Source organism: Megalops cyprinoides, chromosome 7, assembly GCF_013368585.1.
Source record: "Megalops cyprinoides isolate fMegCyp1 chromosome 7, fMegCyp1.pri, whole genome shotgun sequence".
In the NCBI taxonomy this organism is placed as follows: Eukaryota; Metazoa; Chordata; class Actinopteri; order Elopiformes; family Megalopidae; genus Megalops; species Megalops cyprinoides.
Genome location: NC_050589.1, coordinates 30,049,046 through 30,073,206, shown reverse-complemented (window position 1 = coordinate 30,073,206; position 24,161 = coordinate 30,049,046). Strand labels below are relative to the sequence as shown.

General features: G+C 42.7%; 4 protein-coding genes across 4 annotated transcripts; 1 reads left to right on the top strand and 3 right to left on the bottom strand.

The window, feature by feature from the left end:
* Nucleotides 1–1,835: 1,835 nt before the first annotated feature.
* On the bottom strand, nt 1,836–2,906 carry LOC118780420 (dynein regulatory complex protein 10-like). The gene has a single exon (XM_036532884.1). It carries the CDS (start codon nt 2,904–2,906, stop codon nt 1,836–1,838), a length of 1,071 nt encoding a protein of 356 aa, XP_036388777.1.
* A 3,159-nt stretch (nt 2,907–6,065) lies between these two features.
* Nucleotides 6,066–7,973, bottom strand: LOC118780419 (coiled-coil domain-containing protein 42-like). Its single transcript, XM_036532883.1, has 5 exons — nt 7,920–7,973; nt 7,371–7,475; nt 7,079–7,279; nt 6,567–6,782; nt 6,066–6,257 (listed from the first exon to the last, which is right to left on the bottom strand). The coding sequence occupies exons 1-5, from the start codon at nt 7,971–7,973 to the stop codon at nt 6,066–6,068; spliced, it is 768 nt and encodes a 255-aa protein (XP_036388776.1).
* A 2,506-nt stretch (nt 7,974–10,479) lies between these two features.
* LOC118780418 (lysophosphatidic acid receptor 6) lies at nt 10,480–12,193 on the top strand. Its single transcript, XM_036532881.1, has 2 exons — nt 10,480–10,535; nt 11,147–12,193. The coding sequence occupies exon 2, from the start codon at nt 11,240–11,242 to the stop codon at nt 12,191–12,193; it is 954 nt and encodes a 317-aa protein (XP_036388774.1). The 5' UTR covers nt 10,480–10,535; nt 11,147–11,239.
* Nucleotides 12,194–13,544: 1,351 nt separating this feature from the next.
* On the bottom strand, nt 13,545–24,150 carry ints11 (integrator complex subunit 11). The gene is made up of 17 exons (XM_036533449.1): nt 23,811–24,150; nt 23,588–23,685; nt 23,411–23,484; nt 23,062–23,290; nt 22,687–22,785; nt 22,552–22,586; nt 22,275–22,413; nt 21,886–21,950; nt 21,124–21,313; nt 20,529–20,612; nt 19,764–19,853; nt 19,259–19,421; nt 18,618–18,728; nt 18,215–18,276; nt 17,012–17,154; nt 15,822–15,951; nt 13,545–13,633 (listed from the first exon to the last, which is right to left on the bottom strand). Exons 1-17 carry the CDS (start codon nt 23,836–23,838, stop codon nt 13,568–13,570), a joined length of 1,806 nt encoding a protein of 601 aa, XP_036389342.1. The 5' UTR covers nt 23,839–24,150; the 3' UTR covers nt 13,545–13,567.
* Between the last annotated feature and the right edge of the window lie 11 nt (nt 24,151–24,161).

Below are 24,161 nucleotides of genomic sequence, written 5' to 3'. Positions count from 1 at the left end.
TTCATTTTTATTCCTATACACATGCAAAGGTAGCCATTACCTCACTTAAGAATGTATTTGTGATGTTATTATGTGCAGCTAAAAAATAAATCTTATCAGTGGTGGCTACCTAATTCAATGCAAAATGTCAATGGCTATCAAGCTACCATTAAAAAAAAAAAACTTGGTTTCAAAGTCTCAGATTCAGTAGACGATGACTGATTGGCCCTGATCGGAGAAATAGGAACAGACGACATTTCCACCACGGCAGTGGTGAGAAGCACCCATGTTTTTGTTGAGTGACATGGCCAGAGGAGGGGCAGTTTTCCTATATTGTTACATAAATTGTATAGTGGTGTTCTCCCAAAGACATTCAATCTGTAGATTATGATTTATATTTCGTTTAAAAGCTAGCATACCTCTTAAAAGATTAATTCTATCTTGAACACAGACAAGTTACATTTACTGTGTCTCAAATTGCACCCCCTCACTATGCTCTATGGCCTACACAGGAAACAAACTGTAGTACCCTATGTATACACCTTGAGGCACATTTGTCTTTCTGAGGTTCTGAGGCAGAAAAATCTATTGGAAGATCATCTACTTTTTTGTGGTTGGAGAATATAAAATGGTGATAGGCATGAGCCAGCAAATTACAGATGAAGCTTCAACCAACACCAATTTAGTAACCATTATGTTTTGAAAACTTGCAGATATTTCTGTGACGAGCCTGTCACTTCAGTAATCATTAGATTTTTTCAGGTGTGCTGAAAAGCTGTTATCGTTTGTCATTATCGATAGATTCTTTTAAAACAGTGGATTGTCAAAGAAAAAAAAACAAATTCAAATGAGTGTTTAAATAAACAGTAAAAATGTGTCTTAAAAATGACAGTTGTGTTTTCACACTGCAGTCTTCAGTAAAACCATACACCAACATAAGACTGATTCTGTCTTTCTAGATGGAAACTTCTCATAGTCTCAGGGAAAAAAGGGAACAGTGGCATTAATGAGGAGGAACATAACATCATACAGTATGTAACAGCACCAGTGCCACAAACCATACTGAAAAACTTGACAATCATACATACAACAGTACCCAACTATTCAAGTATCGAAGAACAAACGGGAGCTCTCACTTCACATCAATACCAGCATTTCCTTCTCAGATAACTATACTGTATGTAACTACAGAAACTATTCTTTTGACTCATTAGTCTCTAAGGAAAAAAATGAATCCATGTATCTTAAGTACTTATCTCACTGCTTGCAATCTAGACACAGGTATGTGAATCTGAAAAACAAACGCAGTGGAACTGATACTGAAAGTAACATTTAAAATTACAGTACATCCTAAGCATATTGCTTCAATATTGATAACTGCAGATAATAAGCTTGCATAGAACTCCTTTACTAAGTGGATCTGAATGTGGAAAAACGTGGGTCTTTCTAAATTTGGAATTAATGATTTTTTAATGTAGCTATACAATCATGATGCCTTTGCATATCAAATAAGAGCGCCCCCAACATCACCTATTATTTGTGAGAAAGTCTCACTTACACAAGGTGGTTCTGCTCTAAAATATCCCCTTGTACACTGTTGTGGCTCCACTGGAGCATAGTAAGTTACTGTAAGCATATATTTAAGCTTTCCTGGTTCTTTAAACCACATTTTGATTTTTCTCAGAAGAGGACTTCTTGATAAGCAGGAAACTGTCATGTGGTTTTGTTTTTACACTGCAGCTGTTCCACAGAAAAACAATGTAACGCAAGATGGAGGTGGAAGAAAAGGCAAGAAAAATATATTTGACCTTCTGTTAAGCAACCTAACCTTTGTCCTTAGAAACCTTTCTTGTTTTTCAATCAGCAGCAACATCCAGATCATTCTGCTCTTCATCGGCAGTTTCCTGTTCCTCTTTCTGGTTCTGCTCAGCTGCTAACTGCCTCTCCTGCATAATACGTTGGTAGTCTCTCTCCATGCGAGTGGTGTACTGCCCCAGCTTCTGTACCTCCTCTTGCTCCTGCTGGTAGAGTTTGGAGAGCTCCTCGAGCTCCGCCTGTTTCTCACCTATGTCGGTGTCGTACTTCTGGATCCAGTTCTCAATCTCGGTTTCCAACCTGTTCTTCCTCTTCCGGAGGGATGTCTCGGACTCCCGGTTCTCGGTTGTCAGTTTCTTGAGCTGCGCACGCAGCTGGTTGGCCTGCTCCTGCATCCGATCGCGGCGCTCGTGCGAGACGTTCCTGTCCGACTGCTTCAGCTTGTCCACGCCCTCCCGCAGGCCGGCCAGGGTGCTCTCCGAGGCCTGCTTCACCTGGTGCATGGAGACCTTCAGCTTGCGGATCTGCTCGTCCTTCTTGGCGATCATGGCGTCCTTGTCCTTGTTGGCGGCATCCACCTCCTCCTCCAGAGCTTCCACCACCACCATGTTTTTGCGGTGCTTGAAAAACAGCTCCTGCACGTATCGGCTCCGCTCCCGTGCCTCAGCGGGGCCCGTGATCATTTTGTCCATGAGGAGGGCCTTTAGCTCTTTCAGCCCTGCCGCCAGCTGCTGGCATTGTCCAGCAGAGGCCTCCCTCTTCAGCTGCTTGCACACAGTTGGGTGCTCCCTCAGGTGCTGAAACATAAGTCGGAGAGAGCTACGAAAAGCCTCTTTCAGTCCTGCCAGCTCGACCTTCCCCTCCTCCCCCTCCTGCTTGTGGGTGGCCAGCCTTTCTGCCAGGAGATGGTGCTCCCGAACTGGCCCTACAAGCTGGTTCCCTATTACCGGTGAAAGTCTGTCCAAGTTCGCAAGCAAGGCAGGAAAGAGGGAGGCCGTCTCCACCTTCCAAATGCACTCATCCAGGACCCCATCAATGCGCTGGATCTCAAAGAAGGCCTGCTCATCACGGGAGTCATCCAAAACCTTTGCAGTGTCCTCCTTAGAAGCCATGCTGAACACATGCAAATGTAATTGTACTGTAACAAGCTGATGATTTATTAATTTATTTATTAGAAGTTATTTCACTGATGCTCCTCTTCCAGAATTAATTCATAATATGATTAATTTCATCCGTCAACAACAACTTTTGGTGTAAAGCATCTAAATTTGCCAAAATGAGGGGCTTCTTTCTCTAGATTGATAAATTTAGATTATGGAACAGAAAACACAAACAGGATTAAGGTTACTATGCTGGAAACCACAACAGCGTGTCAAACAAAAGTAAACTTAATTGTGACCTATTGTGCAGTAAGTTTGAACTTCGTGTCGTTTCACTGACGTCACAACAGTAACGTAGTGACCTAACTACTTGACATTTTCTCTGCAACACTTTCTTTTGAGGAGATATCCTTATTAAATAAAAAATTATATAAACAGCTGTGGAAATGCTATCTAACAAATCTGACACTTACAAAAATATTTTTGCAACATGGTATGCTGGTTAACAACGTGGCAAAAAAAGAATTCAATGCACTTTGGCATATTGGCATTGTAGTATCAGTGAGCTATGAATATAGCATTTTTCAATGCCGCTGGCTAGCATTAGCTAGCTAGGGCTAATATAGCAAAATAAAATTTAGTTTGTGAGCTGTCATTAATCATTGCTATTTAGAGGTGATATTGCAATAAATATATCTATTGTGCTGGTTTCCAATAGCTACTTTGTTTTGAAGCTAAAAGGGAATGAATGAAGCTACTTTTTAACAGCCTCCAGGCTAGCTAACTAGCTAATGTTCAATAGCTACGTTCCAGCTGCAGTTTGTATGTCCTGACTAAACTGTCGGAAATCCTTGAAACTGAGTAGGTTATGCCCGAGGGTAGCACCGATGTTACATTCATATAAATTCAGCTGATCAATCAGTAAAACAACCTTTGCTTTGTGGTTTTTTCGTGTGGTAAAACTAAACGTAAATGGCCTCGGGCTGTCACTTACTAATCTAAAGGGTAGCCTTACTGTCTGAAAGGTCGCCCGGATTCATTCCTTTCACTTAATGTTATCGTTGGAAGACAAGAAGGGAAAGCAGCAACGTCGTGCATCTTTAACTTCAAATAATCAAATGCAAACTGTATAGTTAACGTTGCAGAGAATACGTGTTTATTTACAAGGGATTGGTCGTTTGCGGGGTTTTTAGGTTTGATGTATATGGTGTTGAGAAGGAAAGATTGGATTAGGACATGGCTATGAGATTAAGACATGCCCATTTTTGGCAGTCATAGTGAACTCCACAAGGCTTCAGAGAGAAGACTTGTCTTTGAGGTCGTTGTTTGCAGAGGTGTTTAAGTATCAGATCCCCAAATTAGCCCAGCGGCTGTCAAATGCCTCAGATTGTTTTACCGCGGTGAGCGTTGTCGCGACACACTGGTAATCCAGCCATGCAAATAATTAATTGTCTGGTAGTTCGCTGGGTATTTATTATGACAGCGCTTAACATGTAGATTAGTGCAAGGAATATCATTGGAGCTGATTCTACCGCTGGTTTAAATCTGCTGGTATAAACTACTAATTGCATTGGTTTCTGTCGTTCTTCATACGGTGCTACTAACATTAATTTTTGTTTTATTGATTTTCTTATATTAAGAATTCCATCAGTTATTTAATTGAACTTTTGCTGACCTACTGCACCACTTTCCTTGAATCCTTCCATATGACTGATTACCCCTGCAGGTACTATGTGCTGTATTCATGTTATTTATAGGGTAATAGATGGCATGCATGTTTAGGTACAATGGAGAATTTTATTTAGTTGTAAACTAAAGTGCATGCGTATACATTTCACATGTAGGCCTGTAGTCTGTGACACATGAAAACTGTGGAAAACAAGAGATGAGGGTGGATGGTACCCATGGTACAGGTTGTGGATCAGTTTTGTTGTTTGTCTTGTGCCTGTTAATGATAAGAAAAGATCTGATCTTGGATAGCTCTAGGATATGCAGCATTGTCCTGTGTGCTTGCAGACACATTCCTGACACAGATGTTCTTGCTGAACTGCAAGCAGAACATTAGTGTCAGATGTCCATAGCTAAAGTGCACATAGCTATGTTTATTGCCTAAACAAAATGTCGGGGCTTTATTTTTTTGTTTTGCTAATACTGCACATAGTTGACATTTAATATCTAAAACGGCTCATACCGATCATGAAAGTTACGAGGAATGTACATTATTTAATGTCAACAGCAATATGACAACAGTAACTTCAAGATCAAGAAAACAGCTAGCCAGCCGCTTCATGTTCAAATCAGTAGTAGGCCTATATTTTAACATGCAACACACAATGTGCTGAGATGTATTAATTTATGAAAACACAATGGGTAAACACAAGTTTACAACATTTGAAGTTCAGTTTTTATTATTGTACATTCATTTGCATTGTCTGAGTAAGTTGTTTTTTGTAATTGTCAAAAATGTAAGGAAAATAAATCATATATATATAATATAATCATATACATCATACTTATAAAATATAGTATGTATTTAAAGTTTTGTATTTTACATCTAAAATTGACTAATTTTATTGAAATCTCTATATCAGATTACTGACTAGCACTTAAACATACAGCAGGGACCATAACAAGATATGCATAATTTACACAAATTTATTCCATACACTTAACTAGATAGAATGACAGATACAATCTCAGAACTGAGCCACAGTTGTCCAGTGGCCCATTTTGTGGATAATTCATCTTAATGGAGTTCCTGTTGCTTGCTCACATCTTCAAAGAGGACATCCAATCGGTGATGAACTGCTCAATCTGTTGATGAAAAAGAATCAGAATTTGTAAATATTGAAAGACAATTTCTCCTCAACGATGGCTTCTGAGCTATGTCCATCAGGCATAAAGGACTCCAATGAGGAAACCATGCTGGACTTAATGGAGTGCAAAAATGTTCAGACCGGGAAGATAATAGTGTACGTGTACAAATGTTACATTTTCTGTAATCTAATCTAACCGACAAAAACATCTGAGGGCAATTCCATTCCTAGAATGTCCTGCATAATTCTGTCACATTAAGCCATCCTAACTTTTGGGAACATGGGTTTTCATGGTCCAATTAAGTGTATAATTGATAGAATTAGGGGTTGAGTGAAAAAGGCGTGTTTCAGGCACTCAGTTGCTGTCTTCCTGCAGCAGTACCCTCTCCAGCTGTCCGATGGTGTCCTCTAGGTGCACGGGTGATTCCTTGGAAAACTTTGAATTCTTGGTCACGTTTCGGTACAAGTTCAGGGTAGCCATCCTTATTTGTCCAAACAGCATGGTTTTCTCTGCTGCCGTCTTCTGGATGCGGGCCCATGTGTTCTCCTGTGTTGAGACAGAAGAGCCAGACACATGCATATATAACATCAGAAAAAATGAAGCTAAGACAAAGATATTGTGTTGTTGTTCTCTCACTCTCTTCCTTTTCCACATCACATCACAAAGAAGAGGAAAAAAATGTAATGTAAGTGGTTGCTTAGTCATCCCTTCTCTACTCTGATGATGAAGAGTTGCTCATCTCCATCACCTCCCCTCTCTACTCTGGCCCCTTCATCCATCCATGCAGCTCCCCTCAGGTAGGCTTTACCAGCATGCAAGTTATTGCAGTGGCTATTGCTGTAGCATATCACTCACCCAGTGCACTCGATTCTGATTGGCTTCGTCCAGTTGCCTTTGCAGCTGTGCCGCTGTGCTATTGAGCTTCATCAGAGCGTCACTGCTCTCCTCTGTGAAACGGGTCAGGTGGGCCCGGGCGGTCCGGATCCGGTCTTGGTTCTGTTGGGTGGTTACCCGCAGGTTGTCCCGGGCCACTATTAGAGTGTCAAAGCGGGACATCAGCTGCCGTGCCTCCTGATACACAGAACATACACCACATTGTATATCACATTAATGGTCCATACATGAAAATGCTGTAAAAATACAGCACAAGGGATCCCAAGTGGCTGAAAAAATAGCAATGGCCTGCTATGTGTTGGAGGACTACATTCTTCCTCTCACAGTGCTCCTGTGCTAATGCAGACATTGTCATGCTGAGACAAGCCTAGTGTATAACTGGGGATACCAAAACAGGGCTGCATAAGTAATTTTCATGGGAAAAAGCATAATAAATGCAAAAAATCAAACTGAAACAGTGAAATGTAACCCACCATCTTGGTGGCATGCACCACTTTTTCCATGCAAAGATGGTAGGCAGTATAATTCTGTACTCGTTTAGCCAGCCGGTCTCTCTCTTTGATGAGATCCTTAATTTCTTCTCGGAGGTCACACAGGTGCTCCTGCTTCTGATTGGTCAGCTGCCGGTCATGCCGCGCTTTCTTCACTACCCGATGTTCCTGAGCATCTTTGATCTGGGCGAGATGGGAATGATCAGCATGGGTCACGCTGAATTACTATATCTCATTGTCGACTGCCCACTGAACATTGACCATTGAACGTTACCTTGAGGTAGTCTTTAAACTCCTCCTTGCGCTCCTCCATTTCAGCCACTTTTTTCCGGAGCATCTCCTTGTGTTCTTCCACCTCTCTGAGAGTTGACTCAAATTTCTAACACAGAGGGAGAGATTGCAAAGAAAGGAGACTGACTTGTGATTATATCCTTTTTGTATTTTAAATGAAACATTTGGCAAAATGAGAAAGCTGAAGAAAGGGTATCAAAGTCACCGTGAAAGTTTTATCAGGATGGTCCAAGTAAGTACAAAATGGCAAAACACTGAATAATAAAGAAATGTCAAATTTCACAAGCACTGCATAATTGGATAGGGGATTTGTGTGGACTACCGTCAGAGCTGAGCATGTGTAGATACAGATACCTAATTTCATTACAAAATCTGTCTGAAGTACATGGTTACAATATGATGAAGACCATAAACAGAGACAAACATAATCAAGTCCCATATAAATCTAAAGCTACTCCAAGACTGGGGAGTTGGTGAATGATTATTGAGGTTACCAAGACATGAAATCCTAGCCAATAAACAACTTTGTTACCTCCTTCATTCTCAGTTCGGTATTGGCTTCCTCCTCAGCCAGCTTCTTCTGCATCAGGCCGAGGGAAGAGAACGGCTGCTCTTCCTCAGTGGAACCGGTTTCCTAACAAAGCGGAGCTTCATGTTATGTAACTATCTAGACAGCAGGGGGTGCTACTACTTAGCATTCGGAGGGTTTTGCGCAGATGTTTCCAAAAAGCAATATCAGTTTTTTCAAAACGCCTTTATTGCCATCACACACAAATCACGTTTACATTTCACACACGTACATCAGACTCTGAGCTACCAGCCAAGTAAACGCCAATGGTGTTGTAAACATTGGCTTCAAATACATGCTGCATTGTAACAGATTTGATGAAGAATTGAAGAGGCACACCCCTGGAGATGACAATTTCACATTTACATTACACACAATACATTTAATGTATTACATGAGGAGTGATAGTAGAGTATCTGTACGGTACATTTTTAGACTTTTAAATGACAAATAGAGAGCAATCACGGTCAATCATGGTGCATTACGACGAATAAGATTCACAATAAAATTTGATTTTTAACCATGCACTCAGTGGTACGTAATTTTTCACGACGACCATTACTAATTTTAATAATAATTATTTTCGTCCTTTAATTCACGAATTTGTGGGATTTGTTGTTATGGAGGACATTGAAAAGTAACTAGTTGAAGTGAGGTACATTGAAACAAGAAGCCTGTTCTATTAAAGCTACTATATATAAATCATGATCATTCACATCTTTCACGTCGAAATACGAAACTAATCCTAAGATAACTTCATACCATATTTGTCTTCGACATTTTAAAATCTGGATCTTAAATTCACATCTGCATCAAGAATTCCCGACGTATGGCACCAATGAATCACCCCAACACTGTGCGCTGCTTGTGACGCAGCCTATTCTGAACTTCGTGAAAACGTCACAATATCCTACAATAACAGCTGCCGGGGCATTGTGTCGTTAACCGAACTATTGTTCTTTTGGACAGTAGTACAAACATCTTTCAAGCTAGTGTTTTAAAACGAATATAGCTGAACGGCCATTTCAAAATGTGGTCTATTTACTGGAGCAAGTATTTTATATTTATGCCAGCAACTTTCAGGGTAGAGAATACTGGTCAGATGGTTGGAATGTTACGCGTTTCAACAGCCAAGCAAACCAACTGTATGCGTTGCTTGGGTCGATGAATTTGCCATTGATTTGTCGTCGTAAAAGATGGAATATTCTCATGGGGGTAGTTCTGGGAATATTCTCTGTATACAGCTTCGTAGAGGAGAAGCTTTGCGTGTTAACTTTGGGACACTGCCTCCTTATTTAGAAGCGTCTGAAAACAATGATGTTCTGTGACAGAATTGTTCAAGAATAAAGCGGCTGCTCAATAATGTATATTCGGTTGTCGCTGAATCATTGGCTGCAGGCCAAGAGCAAACAAACTACTGGTTGCTGTGTTACGCGCAGGTGTAAAGTGATGGCTAGTTAAGTAGCTACCTATGTTAGTCGTTGCGTTATTGGCATACTGTACGTTTCTCCCAGACAGACTAGTTCGGACTCTATTAGGCATTTTAATATGTCACCTTTTATTATGTATTAATGTCACCTCTTATTAAATACTTTGTTTAGGGGTCGAACAGCGATTTTTCACCTTGTTCTGTCTGTCACTTCATGTCAAGTCAGTTTACAAAATAGCACGGCCAACAGGAATTATTTGGTAAAAGCGCAATAGTTTGAAAGTGGGTGTCCAAGCAATTTTTGCTTCCGTCAGGTTTGTAGCTTGGGTTTGACTGTATTTCCATTGCGTTGCCAATGTATGTAATATCACCACTTACCTACCTACCAAACTACCCCCGTCATTGCCAGTTAGAACAGAATTACAGCCTGTCTGACTAGGCCTGTAATATGCAATCACACACCATCATAACTGGAAATGATGATTGTTTCCATTTAACTTAGGAGCTGTATAAGCCCAAATGTCAACTTCTTGCTTGTAATGTCAATCCCTACGAACGTTTATTTTTTTGAAATGAAAACAAAGTTTGGGTTTCGTTTTTAAAATATACAATTAGTCAGATGGCATTTGGTGAGTAAATGAATCTCCCTATGTTCCTTATGTCATGTTCTTCATATGTACAGAACTTTATTCGGGTTGGAATGAAATGTACAGTGCCGTGTACAGTGCATTGGTGTCATACAGTCCCCCGTTCCAACCCTTCACACACGCGACAACACGGCGACATGACTGATTTTCGGACCTTCCCATGTTCAGGTATGAGTCAATCTCCCCACTGAACGACTAGGTGTAAATGCACGAAAACATACTTTCCCCTTTAGGCTTCAGAGTCGACATAGCAGGTGCTTGCTAATACACAAACCCCCACGGCAACGCTCAGACCCACGCTGCTCGATTTCCTGTGGTTTTGTCTGTCTGCGCTGGTGTTTCAGAGCTCAGTTAGATATTTTCCACAGAGGTGCAGTAACGTGTGCATCTGCAAAAATAGAAGCATTTGAGTCGAGCGCTCACGTGAAACTTTTAGTGAAGATCTTTTTTACTCTATCATTTTCTTTGACCTGGTCAACCTTACTGGACGTCTGGAAATACTTTGTAAGTAATTATTCTATGTGAATTATTAATATTAAGCGCAAAGCGATATTTTTTTTCTTTCCAGACAGAGTGTGCTTTGAAGTGAATGCGAGCAGTGTGATACTCAAGTGGCTGAATGTGCTAACCCGGCTAATCCAGTGTATACGGTGGTAATACTGATACTTGAATTTTGGGGACTGCTCCAAAATAAGCTCTTCAGGACTGCACTATCTGAAGTCACATTTGCAGGCTGAGGTTTGCTTACAGTTGTTTGGATGAAATCAACAGACACGTGTTTGCTGTGAGGCAATATATCATGTCTAGTTAACTAACCATAATTGTGAGGTCCAGAGGGTCGACCCCAAGGACTGTTAACTGTATACATAATAGTAAAGTTTGTCAAAGTATCTGTTAAACTGTACTCCCTTTACATCATATATTCTACTGATTATGTGTTCTTGGTCAATACTCCTTTCTACTCCTCTTTAAAAGTGTAAGCAATAGTAATGTTTTTTTGTGGTATTAAAAGGCCACTTGGCTGCACCACGCATTGTAACATATCATATCTGTAGAGCATTAACAGCTTGTATTGTTAACAGAAGAAATCCCATGATGTGGTTGTAATTTTCCAGGACAGCTGGGCTGACCCAACACAGCAAGGGCAAAGAAAAACAGAAACGTGTTTTAAAATACACACGCATCTGAGTACAACTACATCAGTGACAATGAATAATTCTGGAAACAACTCCTGCAACCCGACGGCAGACTTCCAGATTTACCTCTTTCCTGTGGTTTACTGCCTGGTGCTGGTACTGGGGCTTGTGGGAAATGTAGGCGCCTTATACGTGTTCATCTTCAGAATCACCCCACGCACCTCCTCGAATGTGTACGTCATCAACCTGGCGCTGGCGGACACAGTCTTCCTGTGCACACTGCCCTTCCGCATCCACTACCATCTGAACGGAAACGACTGGATCTTCGGCAAGGTGGCGTGCCAGGTCACGGGCACACTCTTCTTCACCAACATCTACATCAGCATCGCCTTCCTCACCTGCATCTGCATCGACCGCTACATCGCCACCGTCCACCCGCACACCTACCTCCGGCTGCGCAACACCCGCTGCTCCCTGGTGGTCAGCCTGGCGGTATGGTTGGTCGCTGTGGTGGCCATGCTGGCCTTCAACCTGGCGGGGCCGCTGGACAGCCTGGGTGGGGAGCGATCCCGCAGCTGCTTCGAGAACTTCTCCGAGCACGAGTGGGCCACCCGCATGATGGCCTACAATGTTTGCGCCCTGGTCTTTGGCTCGCTCGTGCCCTTCGCCATCATCATGGTCTGCTACCCACTGGTGGCCCGTCGCATCGCCCGCATCCGGACGGGCACCAGCCGGCGAGCCCTGCGCGTCATCTACGCCATCCTGGCCATCACCGTCGTCTGCTTCCTGCCGTACCACGTGGTGCATCTCCTGCACCTGCTAATGCGCGGGCACGTTATCCAGCTCTGCGTCTACGCCAACCCCATCTACAAGGCACGGCGTGTCACCATGGCTTTGGTCAGCCTCAATAGCTGTCTGGACCCAGTGCTGTACTACTTTACCACCAGCCACTGCAAGTGGAGCTTCTTCAGACGGTTCTGCCCAAAGAGAACCAGGGGTGTCTACACCATCTCCAAGGGAATCTGAAACGGAATCCTACTGTCAGTTTGTAGTAATGCAGCCAATAGTAAAATAAGGATATTGGCAGTCTAACTGGTTTGGTTCTACCACGCTCATGTAAACATATCACCATTTGAAGGCATTTGGTTTTGTCCTGTCTTATTGGACTGGTTTGATGGGTGCATATACTGTGTGCTGAAATTACCACAATGTTTACACAGAGCCTTTCTTCCTGTTTCCAAGTGGCTCAGTCAGAAAGGGGTTTGCTTTGAATACAAACTGAGCCCTACCGAGCCGGTTTGAAACCAGTGACTGGAAACCAATGACTGGAACAGCAGTGGAACAAACTGGTTTTGTTCTGCTGGGGGCAGGGTTTCCTCATCTCATTGCTTTTAGGCACTCTGCAGTGTCAGTACTTCAGGCATCTACTAATCGCACAGCTGATGTCAGTGGAGTAACACCTGTCATCCAGTGTACATCCACTCCATCTCAGTGTGCTTAAGTGACTCATAAAAAAGCCAGTGTTGTAAAACAGTAGTCATTGGTCCCTGTGCGAGTGTGTCAGAGGGTTGCATTCATCTTGCTCCAACATTCCTGCGTGGGTGCAGAGGTTGTCATGGTGAGATGAGCCTACTATTGGCTGGCTATTCAAATCAGGGCTGCGCAAATGCAGATTAAAAAAAATATAAAAGGGAACATGACATCTACTTTTCCCTCATTTGCTTTTTGTTGTCAAAACTTCTGTATGGACCACAAAGCCTACTTTTCTATTTACTGCACCTTCCATTACTGTCAGAAAATTCCTATTGAGTAATTTTTGGAGCGCTAAACTTTTTTTTTCCAATTGTACTGAGCCAAAAAGAGGCTTGAGAGTTACATCCAATTGGATGCTGGGAAATCACATAAATGGACTATTGTTCAAAACATAAGGGTCGTGAAGTGGTGAAAGAAAGAAGGCCACCTGATGTTCGAGGGCTCAAGTGCTGGATGAGTACAACTATAAGACTTGTGCTCCTATACCAAACACTTAAATGCAACTTGCTTCCGTTAAGACATGTAACTGTTTGTACTAGATGCTATGTAACTCCTCTTGGATGAAGACATCTAAGCGTGTTTTTTGTGACAATCTGCTGGTTTCATATTAAATATGTCAAACAGTAATGATGAAATTGCAATGGCAATCATTTTCCTGTGTGAATATTTTGCTGGTATGCCTTTGTGTAACTACAGTGCTGGTTACACTACTTCAAACCAAACACAAGATGGGTTATTGTTAAAAAACACAGAAAAACTGAACTGTTTTTCATTACAAAACTTTAATTAAAAAAAAATATATTCTACTCTAGAAATGAACTCTCAACTGAAAGGTAAGGTTGGCTTCAAGATGATCTAGAAGAGTCTTCAGCACAATCCTGATGGTAGCCCTTTCCTCAGCAGTGTTGACAGGAAGCTCCCCAGTTCTTCATCCTAAAATAGTTCAAATATATATTAAAAAATTATAGTATCCATCACATATCATTATACATATGAAAAAACATGTAATAACACAACATTTATGAAGTTTTTGTCCACATCAGCGAAATGATGTATTTTATTAACGAAACATTGACTCTTTTTAACTTTGTTTTCAGTTGACCAGAGGCAAAGTGGATGGCAGGATGTGTCATTCCATGACAGTATACCTCATTGATACAGTTACACAGTTGATGAGCAATCAGTTGCAGTCCCCTCAGATGCAGGAGAGCTGACTGTCTCATGACCATACATCGCAAAGATGTACTTGTGATCTAATTTCCTGAAGTATGAAATGGTTTTGGTACACAGAAGCTGTGAGTGGCATTTTCTAGATTATGATTAGGTAACCAGAACAGTTCACAGTTCAGCTACTGTTACTAAGATAACAAAGACATAAATTCACTTCTGGGGGCAATATTACTGTAAGTATAATACAACAGAGTAATGATGGGTCCAGTACTAAAAAATCTGAAACACTACACAGTCCTTTCCCTACAGATCCTGACACATATACATATAAATGTGGGCCATATATAAACCCTTAGTGATGTACTGTGAAGATTTAACCACTTAACATGTTCATTGTAAAATTCAAGGTCACACACACAAAATCTAAAAGACATTTGTCAAAGGAAGCACAAACTGGAAACATTTTGAGGTCAGCTGGTGCCCACATTTCCGTGCCAAAACACCCGAGTTCTGTACAGCATGCACAATGAGGATACACCCAAACCTCTACCCGGGCGGCCTGCTAAAGGGCACACTGTCTTAATTTAGACCATCAAAGACTTGCGAATAACACAGCGCAGCACTGGAAATTTCTCAGCCGGCCGTAGGTGGGGGCTCTTCCCCCTCATGGAGATTTGGCCCCTGACCTCCAAGCTTCATCATTTTCCAAAAACATACTTGTTCCATAATTCATTCACATTCGCTGTTCTATTTGATAAAAACATTGAAATTAGTTAACCACTGAAATATACTGTTTTTGTGAGACTTGTGAGTCATCAATTGCCCCTCAACAATGTAAAGTAAGAACGAAAGCTTTTTTCGTAGTTAGTATTATTTTTTTTACAGCAAGTAAATTTTTCCAGTTGTAGATGTGTAAGTATCATCAACAGTGTCTGTACATGCAAGAAGAAAAAAATGAAAAAATGCATTGCTCTTATGACATTACATTACTACAAAGGGGTGATCTCTTTACCACCTCAGTGAGGAATACATTTAAAGAACCACACTGTCCGTGTTGGTTTACATTGCTTATACCGTTGCTATTTTTGATTCATTTAAACCTTAGCTCAGCCTACTATGCATTGTTCACTTCTCAACTGCCATTTCTTGTTTGAGGTGGTGATCTGTGAACTGTACATTTATGATGATGGTCAGATGAGACAATGACAAAGGTTCTTCTGCTACAGTAGGGTTGACGGGTGGTCTGGATAGGGTTTAAGTGGTGACGCATGCATGCTTTTTGAAATGACCCAGATTCAGTGCTGGATGGCCACTTTCCATTCTGATAGGTCAAATCTGTGGTGGTGTGGCAAAAACAGCAAGCTCTTGTCATTCGAAGCTTGCCAGCTTCGGCACGTTTTTGCTTTTTGTGGATTCCACATCAGATAGTAAGGTGAATCTATCAAAATATCTGCTCATCTTCTCATCATGAAACTACACCTCTTGAAACAAAATATTCCTACCCCACTGCTATTGCAAACCATCTGACTGCTGTATCTAACAAGACTATCTTGGACTTTCTTTTTACTGAGTATCCACACTGCCGTCAACATCTCCACTTCCAAATAAATTAAAGGATCGATATAAACGCTCATTTTTGCAACAACCTGTCTTCTGCTAAACCAATTCCATTCACTGAAATATATATTGAAATATAATTTCCAATTCACTGAAATATGAAATCTTATATTACAACAAAGCCTTTGAACACCATTCAACCAATCACATTTCTTTATCAAAGCCTGCATAAATGAATGGCATTAAGTGAATGACACATTTTCCCAGACATCCTCCATAAGCAATATATTTTGTGCATGCACATCTTGTTTCATGCCCTCTCAGTACTGAATTTGATAAACATTAGTCACCTGTAGTGTAGTGTTGGTGATGTGCATTTTTCGGCTGCCCGTACCTGATAACTCCAGGACAGCAGCAGAACCTTGGTGTTGGGATCTTCAGAGGTTGAGGACACCTTGATGACGATGGATTCCACCATGACTGTCCCGTCAGGAAGATGCTGGATGGTGTACCCCTTCAGCACACTGGTGGGGAATGGGGACAGTTACAGTTTGGGTCAGTTATGGAAGGGGTGGGGTCATGTTTCAGGAAGGCTGTTGCTATATGGCCCACCCAGCCCACGAATACATAACGTAGGATACTTATGTCTCAGTTCAGAAATCGTCATCCGATTTCGGCGTGGCCTACTATCTCACAAACCTTGGTTCAGTTGGGGCATCGCTGACCCTTGATAGGCAGGCCAAATTGAGCAATGGTCCAATCAAAATAGCAAAACTTTACTATTTCCCAACTTCTTCTGCCCTTGCCCAGACATGTGCATGATTGGCAGGACGATAACCAACCAGACAACTTGCATAACGTACACGAGTGGCCAAAAATTTAATGCAAGATTCTTTCTAGGCAGAGAAGTCTTGAGATTTGAGATCAGGAAGGTAAGCTAGTTCATTCCAAGCTATGTGGCTGAAACTAAGACAGCCATGAAATGGGAGTTCAGCAGAAGAACTGAAGAACTGAAGACAATGATGTTTGCTGAAAAGGAACAGAAAAACAGAAATTGACCCAACCCCGGTAATCCCCCTGTGTTAGCAAGTGTCACGTCTTACAACTAGTGACCCAAAAATGTATCAAAGGATCCAAAACACATCTAAAACACATTACATATATTACTGTACTCTGCCATAAAATGAAATGTCAAGTAACAAGGCAATTTATGAAACCATTTTCTGTTGTCTTTCCGTTATCTTTCTGGCAGCAAATGATGGCAACTACCCCAAAAAAGGGTCCATAAGCACCTAAAACTGAAAGTCAAGGGCTGGAAAAGTACCTTTCCACTCCTGCCACAGAGCAGACTACCAAGGGAGCCTTCCTCTTTGTGGTAAAGTTCAGTGCAGTTTGTGCTCTCTGTGCTCATCTTTTTACCACAGCGATTAGATCCATATAAATGGTTGGTTCTTTTACAGGTGGCTTTGAGCCTGTTTATTGCAGAGCCTTCAGATGCTGTGAGTAATGCATGCTTTTATGCATGGCTCTTGCGAGTGGAGTGTAGAGTGTTTAAGCAGTGCCGACTGTGGAGGAATGGGGCACCTCTTGAGGTGGGCGTACACCCTGCCGAGGGTGTCGGTGTCGCTGTGGGGGTCCTGCAGCTGCACCCGGCAGGTGAAGCGCAGCTGGTGCTCGTTCAGCCCCAGCTCCTTCAAGGCCTGCTCCGGGGACACCAGCCGCAGACTCTGCACATAGCAAGAAGGACAGAGGGACAGAGGGACACAAATATGGCAAGAGAGGAAGAGAGATGTGGTGATACAAGGGCAGTGGAATACAGGGACACAGAGACAGATGGATAAAGGGACACAAGGACAGAGGGAGAGAGTGGGACAGAAGAATAAAGGGATACAGGGGCAAAATAATGGAGGGGTGCAGGAATGAAGGGAGGCAGGGACACAGGAATAGTGGGATAAAGGGATAGAGGGATGCAGGGACAGAGCCACACAAAGAGATACAGACAGAGGAATGGTGGGACAAGGAGAGAGGGATATATGAGAGAGGGAAGGAAAATTGGGCTGACTCTCAAATGAGCTCTTGCATCAGCTTCCTGAAAGGTTGTTAGAACTGTCAGGGTTATCTATTCTGCTAATGTCTATACAGTGAAAATGTTTATTTTTCAAAATACACACATTTTGTTATCTCTTAAGCCACAATGCTTTTTAGAACTTAGCCATAATGAAGCATAAGTTCCCTAAAGCAGAAGATCCAAATTAATTTCAAGACAATGCGAAATAACACAGACTTCTGTGTCCAGCCTACGGATCTACTAGAGGAAAAATGTGTAGGAATCCTTTTTTTGCATGGTGACACCTCTAGTGTTGCTTTTTCAGCGTGACTCTCACACAGTGGGCACTGTGGCACACACTCTCACAATCAGACCTAGTAATCTCGTGCATTTCAAGGTGGGCTTTACTCATTTCTCTCACATCTCCATGTGAAAGAACCACGCATGCGATATAAAACAAAGTCTGGAATTTCTTTCGTTTTTAACAAAAGATGTATGAGCTCAATGTGGAAATTACGCGCCATTACGCCCACGCTCTTGCACCACGATTCTAGAAGCATCTAGAAGTCTCTGCATCCGCACCCCCACCTCCACGGGCAACGAGTGTTACACAGCACACGCTGCTGACTTTCAGATCTCTTGATTCAGCTCTACAGCGTTACAGCCGCTCTCAGGCACATTTCACAACAGGAAGGGCACAACACCTTCCAGGTCAGAATGTGCACCCCTTCCGAACTTACATTGTCCTTCATGATGAGGGTCCCATGCATTGTTCGAGGCTTCTTTGGGTCAGGCAAGGGCCCTGCAAAGAGTTGCAAGTACATAAAGGTACGTCAAGGAGAAACAGATAACAGTCCTCATGTGTTAAATACCTAGAGTGTAGGACAGAAATGATACAGTGTATGTATTTCAAAAGCTCAAATACAGTCCATCTCATATTAATAGAAGACATTAAATGCATAACAGATTCATAATAGCTTCAAGTAGATGGAGATGAGGACAGCAATTTTCTGAAATGGCACAGGAATTGCAGACTAAGACAGGAAAAAAATACACACTGCCCTCTTGTGGTCAATGCAGCAATATCATGTGTCCAGAAAGTAAGGAATTTCATGGGCTCCCCCTTCTGGCCATTGACCATACCTCCAAGGGCAGCCTCCCTCTTGAGGAGGTTGAGAGAGATGTCAACTGGCACGCTGGGGTTGGTGGTAACTGTGGCCGTCTCTCCATTGGCTGGCATGAAGCAGCTGATACCTGTCAATCAAAGATAAGTACAATCCTATATAAACAGCCATCCTGTCTAACATCCACTCAACAAATCTGCCCGCTAACTACAAATGAAGGTGTGAATTCAATCAGCCTTCACCTTGGAACGGAATCACCTTACTCCTGAGAGATTAACACACAGCTACACTAACCATAGCTTTATTTGCAACCCCAATTTACAACAATTTGCAACTTTGCAGGTCTTGTAATTTATATCTGGCAGTATGAAAAAGTGATAATTCAATCCAGGGTGAGTTTTCACACAAAGGATACCTTCATCTCTTGCACTGCTGGAAAAAAAAAAACTGAAATGAAAGCTACGTTGAAGCCAGACCTCACTTTCCATAACCTAGTATAAGAAGGGAGGACTCAAGGCTATGCATTACTCTTGTGTTTGTGACTGGTTCTGCTAACATATGGCTAAACTGGATCAATGCCGCGACCCACTCTGTGACTGCCAGCTGCGGAGCGGGCCGCGTTTTGTGACTGGCGGCACATTCTGCGTCGGTTGCACTCACTGAACTCCTGCTCGATCTTCTCCTTGAGGAACTCCATCTTCTTGGCCTCGCCGTGGACGAGCAGCACGTTGCGCGGCTCCGCCATGCGGATGAGCTGCATGATGCCCTTGGCGTCGGCGTGGGCGCTGAAGGACATGTACTCCACCTGCAGCTTCACGTCCAGCTGCCGGGGGCAAACACAGGCGACAGACAGGGGGGGCGCCCCGTTACAACCCGCCCTTGGCCGAATGCCGCCGCCGTGCCCTCTTCTCTTTCGCATCATCTCCACCCATGAGAACGTGCCTCCCCTCTCTTATTACAGCACATGATACTCTTATTACAGCACGTCTATATTAAAGAACAGGCGCCTTAGACTTTTTCACATGTCAAAAATGCCAACTGGTTTACAACATGAGTTTTTAGGTTGTATATGATGTGTGGTAAACAATTCAGGAAACACCCGCTGCCCTGTGCAAATTTGAAAGAGTGCACACACGGCCTGCGGCCCCATCTCACTCCCTCTTACCGTTGTTCTTCCCTCCATCTCCAGCTTCTTCTGACCGCTCAGGATCTTGTATCCCACAGTGCCTTGCACACAGTAGCCTGGCATGATGACCTGATGCACAAGATTACCAATGGAAGAATTCAGAGGTACATGACAACCCACACCCCCACTATGCATGTTCCCACCTGTAACTTAGCTATCAACAGTAATTATTCAAATGAGCAGACACAAATATATAATGAATGAAGTCCATATCGTGTGCATGCATGTCTACACGCTCTCTTAGTGTGCTCTCATATTTTTCAGGAAACAGAAACTTTGAAAAAGTGTGAAATCCCCCCAGCCTCAAGCCTGGTAGTGTCAGTGACACAGACTTGCAAGGTCGATCAGTTAACAAGCTTGCTTAAAATGCTGCTGTATAAAATCATTTCCTGTAACTAATACTCACATCCTGGATAGAAGATCTGAGCCCAGATGTATCTCTGGCTTTGATCTACACATACTGAGTAAGAAGGGGACATGCAAAGTGCAGGCCAGCTGCCCATCCATATCTATCAGCACAAAGGCTTTCCTCTGAGCCTGCTAGCATTTTAACAGGAGACAACCCAATGGTACCAGGCTGCCAGCAGAGTGTGCCGTTTCTCTTGTCTGAATTAATGCATAGGTCAACTCTGGAGCATGATTAAAGCCTGGTCCTCCTCTCCAGTGAACAGATTGTAAAGAAGGGAACACCGCCTGCCAAAGGGCCAGTTCTGCTCAGCATAGTCAAGCTTGCAGGTGGCTCACCATGTTCTTCTCATTTCCAGCCCACTTCTTGAATATTTGGAGAGACTGTCCAGCATGCAGCATTCCTGGAGTGGCGAACACCACCTGACAACACACACACATATGCTCTTAATTCATACAGCAAGGCCCTCTCCATCAATCCGCCAACTATCTTCACACTCTCCTTCTGTGTGAGGTATGTTGTTAATGCCCTGGAACTGATTTTGTGTCTTGAGAGCTTCAGTTCTCCTTTGGTCTTTGACTGGACACACACTGTGTGTGAAACATAGAGTACATTCAAAGAACTTGTACTGCAAGCTAAGGGTATGTGCCTCAGCAGACAGAATCCAGTATCTCTGCAAATGCAGGCACAAACCTTTATTGTTAACAGATCATGGAATTTTTTTGACCATAAGAAGCACAACCAACTGACTGGCCCATTATTCACCCTCAACATTTTACCAGTCAAAGATGAATAAGTCAACACTTGCAGCCATTGAATGATTTGCTCAGTTCTAGTTTAAAGAATGCTGAGGCTGACCTGACTGAACATACATGTTCAAACATCATGCTAATAAGATCAAGTGTGCCATCACATTCGATCTGTGACACACACCATTGGCCCAGGATTGTCGGCGTAGGAGCGATCGAAGGCCTTGATGTGTTTGAACTCAAACATGTTCCGCTGCACAAAGGTTTTGCGGATCTTCTGATTGGTCCACGTGATGAAGAGCTTGTAGTAGTGGTTGGCTTTCTCTGTGAGGCCAGTGGAGAAGTAGATGGGGGCTTTAAGGTTCATCCTCTCCCTATGGAACAAAGCAAAACAAGCTCACCATGAATACACCCAACACATGCCAAACATGACACCAAACCGAGGAGCACAACGCACCTCCAAAAGACCTCTGATAGTGAGGACTGTTTGGGTGGTTCTTCACAAGACGACACATGACCAGCAGTCAATGTGAATTTTCCAAGGGAATCACATTACTTCTTGAGATCGTTTAAAAATGGTTTAAAAACTGTCATAATTGAGGTTTCTGTAATACACGACAGTTGAGGTGGATATTCATCATTTTTCACAACCAACTCAAAGGCAGGAGTTGGGTAGGAGTATTTACGTTCACAATGTCACACCCACATGTAAAGGTGTAGCACAGCACTCAACACATGTGCAGAAGCATTATCTCGAGACGTCTGAGAACAAGTTATGCTCAAATCATGTATGCAATGAAGAAACACTTTGTTTTCAGCCATTATGTTATTGTGGCATCACTCCTGATTTGTAGCTAATACAGCTAATAGCATGCATTTTCTCTGCATGTTTGTATTTTGAACACTTCATAACAAACAGAACCCGTCATAAAACCAGAATGCTTACCAGAATGTCTCCAGAAGAATGCAAAGTTCCTGGGCTCGTCCTAAGGCAAAGACCGGAATAAGGACCTGGGAACAGCACAACAGTTTAGACCCATTTAACTTAAAACCCATATTAAATAGGAGTCATAACATGCTGTAAGTCAATGGTTCCTGAAACAAGTTCACAAAAAAATCTTTACAGACTTCAGAGGTACAGTTTAATAAAGATATTAATGAACAGACCTGATTAACCCTCTGCGCAGATTTGCACCAGTATCAAAACGGGCATGCCAAAGTCATGCCATCTGCAGTGGTTTGCAACCTGGGTCATGGTTTTATCTCTTAAAGTCATGTGGGAAGCCCTGCCCCACAGGTACACTGAGTGGACACAACAGTCCACACGGTTCTTACCTTTCCTCCTCTCTCCACTGTCTCGTGCACCTTCTTCAGGAAGTCCCTCTCCCGGCAGCGCTTAGAGTCCCGGATGGTGGTGGCGTAGGTGGACTCTGAGATAAGGATGTCCGGACGACACTTGTCAATCCAAGCCGCTCTGCAAATGCAGTGAAACATAGCTGATATACTTTTGACCAATTTGTGTTTAACACACATTTTTGATATTCCAGTTGGATCATTTCTCCAATTAACCAATGCATGTATGTGAGCATGATGGGGAAAATGTGCTACTTACCCTAAATGCCTGTCTGGAGTCATATTATAATCCCCCTGCAACAGCAAAGTTAGAAATGAGTGCATGTGTAACTGCACATGTAGCGGACTTCTGCCACACCAAAACAATATGGTGTAAAGTCTTCCTCCTACTTACGGTGTAGACCACTGACTCGGCTCCTACTTTGATCTGCACCATTGCAGCCCCGAGGACATGTCCTGCATAGTAAGCCTTGATCTCCAATTCATCGTCCACCTGAACAGAAATAACGACATCAAAAGGCAGCAGTGTGGCACAGTTGTAAAGGGCAGAACCTGCAATGAAAGGGACCGGGCTTGCAATGTAAAGGGGTGGAGCTTATAATGTAAAAGGGTAGGGCTTGCATTGCAAAAAGTGCAGGTTTGCTTCCCGGGTGGAGGGCCACTGTACCCTCACATCATCCAAGGAAAGCAACAGAATCTGCTAATCACATTAAATATCAATTTGTTAGACACAGAACAACAGAGGAATGGGCATGGGAGATCACTCGACCTGAACTGTTTGGTGGAGGTTCAGTGGAATCACTTTCTTCATGCAGTCTTTGATCATCTGTGAGGTAAAGAAGTTAGTCTCTCCCTTCTTGTCCACAGTGATCTTCCTGAAGTCCTCCAGCAGGATAGGGCAGATGGCTTTGGTAGGATGGGTCATGTATATGGGTCCATCATAACCCACCATCTCGCTCATGTACGGCAGTGCCCCACAGTGGTCCAGATGGAAATGGCTGCAGTGAAAATGAATTTATATGCTTCATTTCCATTTAGTTAACACTTGCAAAGTAATCTACTCTGGGAAAACTAACTTTAAATATACTGAAAAGAGGGAAAACCGGAAAATAACAAACCTGATTATGACGCAGTCCAAGAATTCTGTTAGACGTCCGTTTTGGGTAATGTAGGAGAAATCCGGGAAACGCCTCTGTGTGAGGGAAACGAAAGAACATTAACAGTGCAAAAGAAACATATTCGCGCATTGTCTGGATGTTAATGATAAAACTCAGCAGCTAACACTCTATACTCACGTCATCATTGTACCCCATGTGCATTCCACAATCCAGCATGATGTTTTTGCCACCAATCGAGACCAGAATGCAGCTTCGACCAACATCTTGCCCAGCTCCTATTTCAGAACGATCACCAACAACAACCCCATCAGTGACCATCAAAACGAAGTCAGCTCTGACCTTTCATAATGCACAAGCGGCCAGTTCGTAAGAAAACAGCTGGAATGCATTAACTTCTTACCCAGGGGAGTTACTTTAATCTCAGGCATCCTGGCAGTCCCTTTAGGTTCGCTTTGAGATTTTCGTAGTTGGAGAATAACTCCAACTGTGAGTATGGAAACGCAAGAGCACCGAAAAACTTCCAGTTAAATTCTGACCAGCTAGCTAGCTGACTGACGATTTCGCAGCTGTATATGACATATGAATGGATCTACTCAAACTAAATTGATATCCAGCTAGGCTAGCTAGCGTTAGCTAGCTCAAATGCAGCTAGACAACCATCTTATAACGTTTCAAATTATACATCAGACTTGATAACATAAAATTCTTGCAATTTATTGAAAGAAGACCGCTTGCAACCTGTTTACAGAAA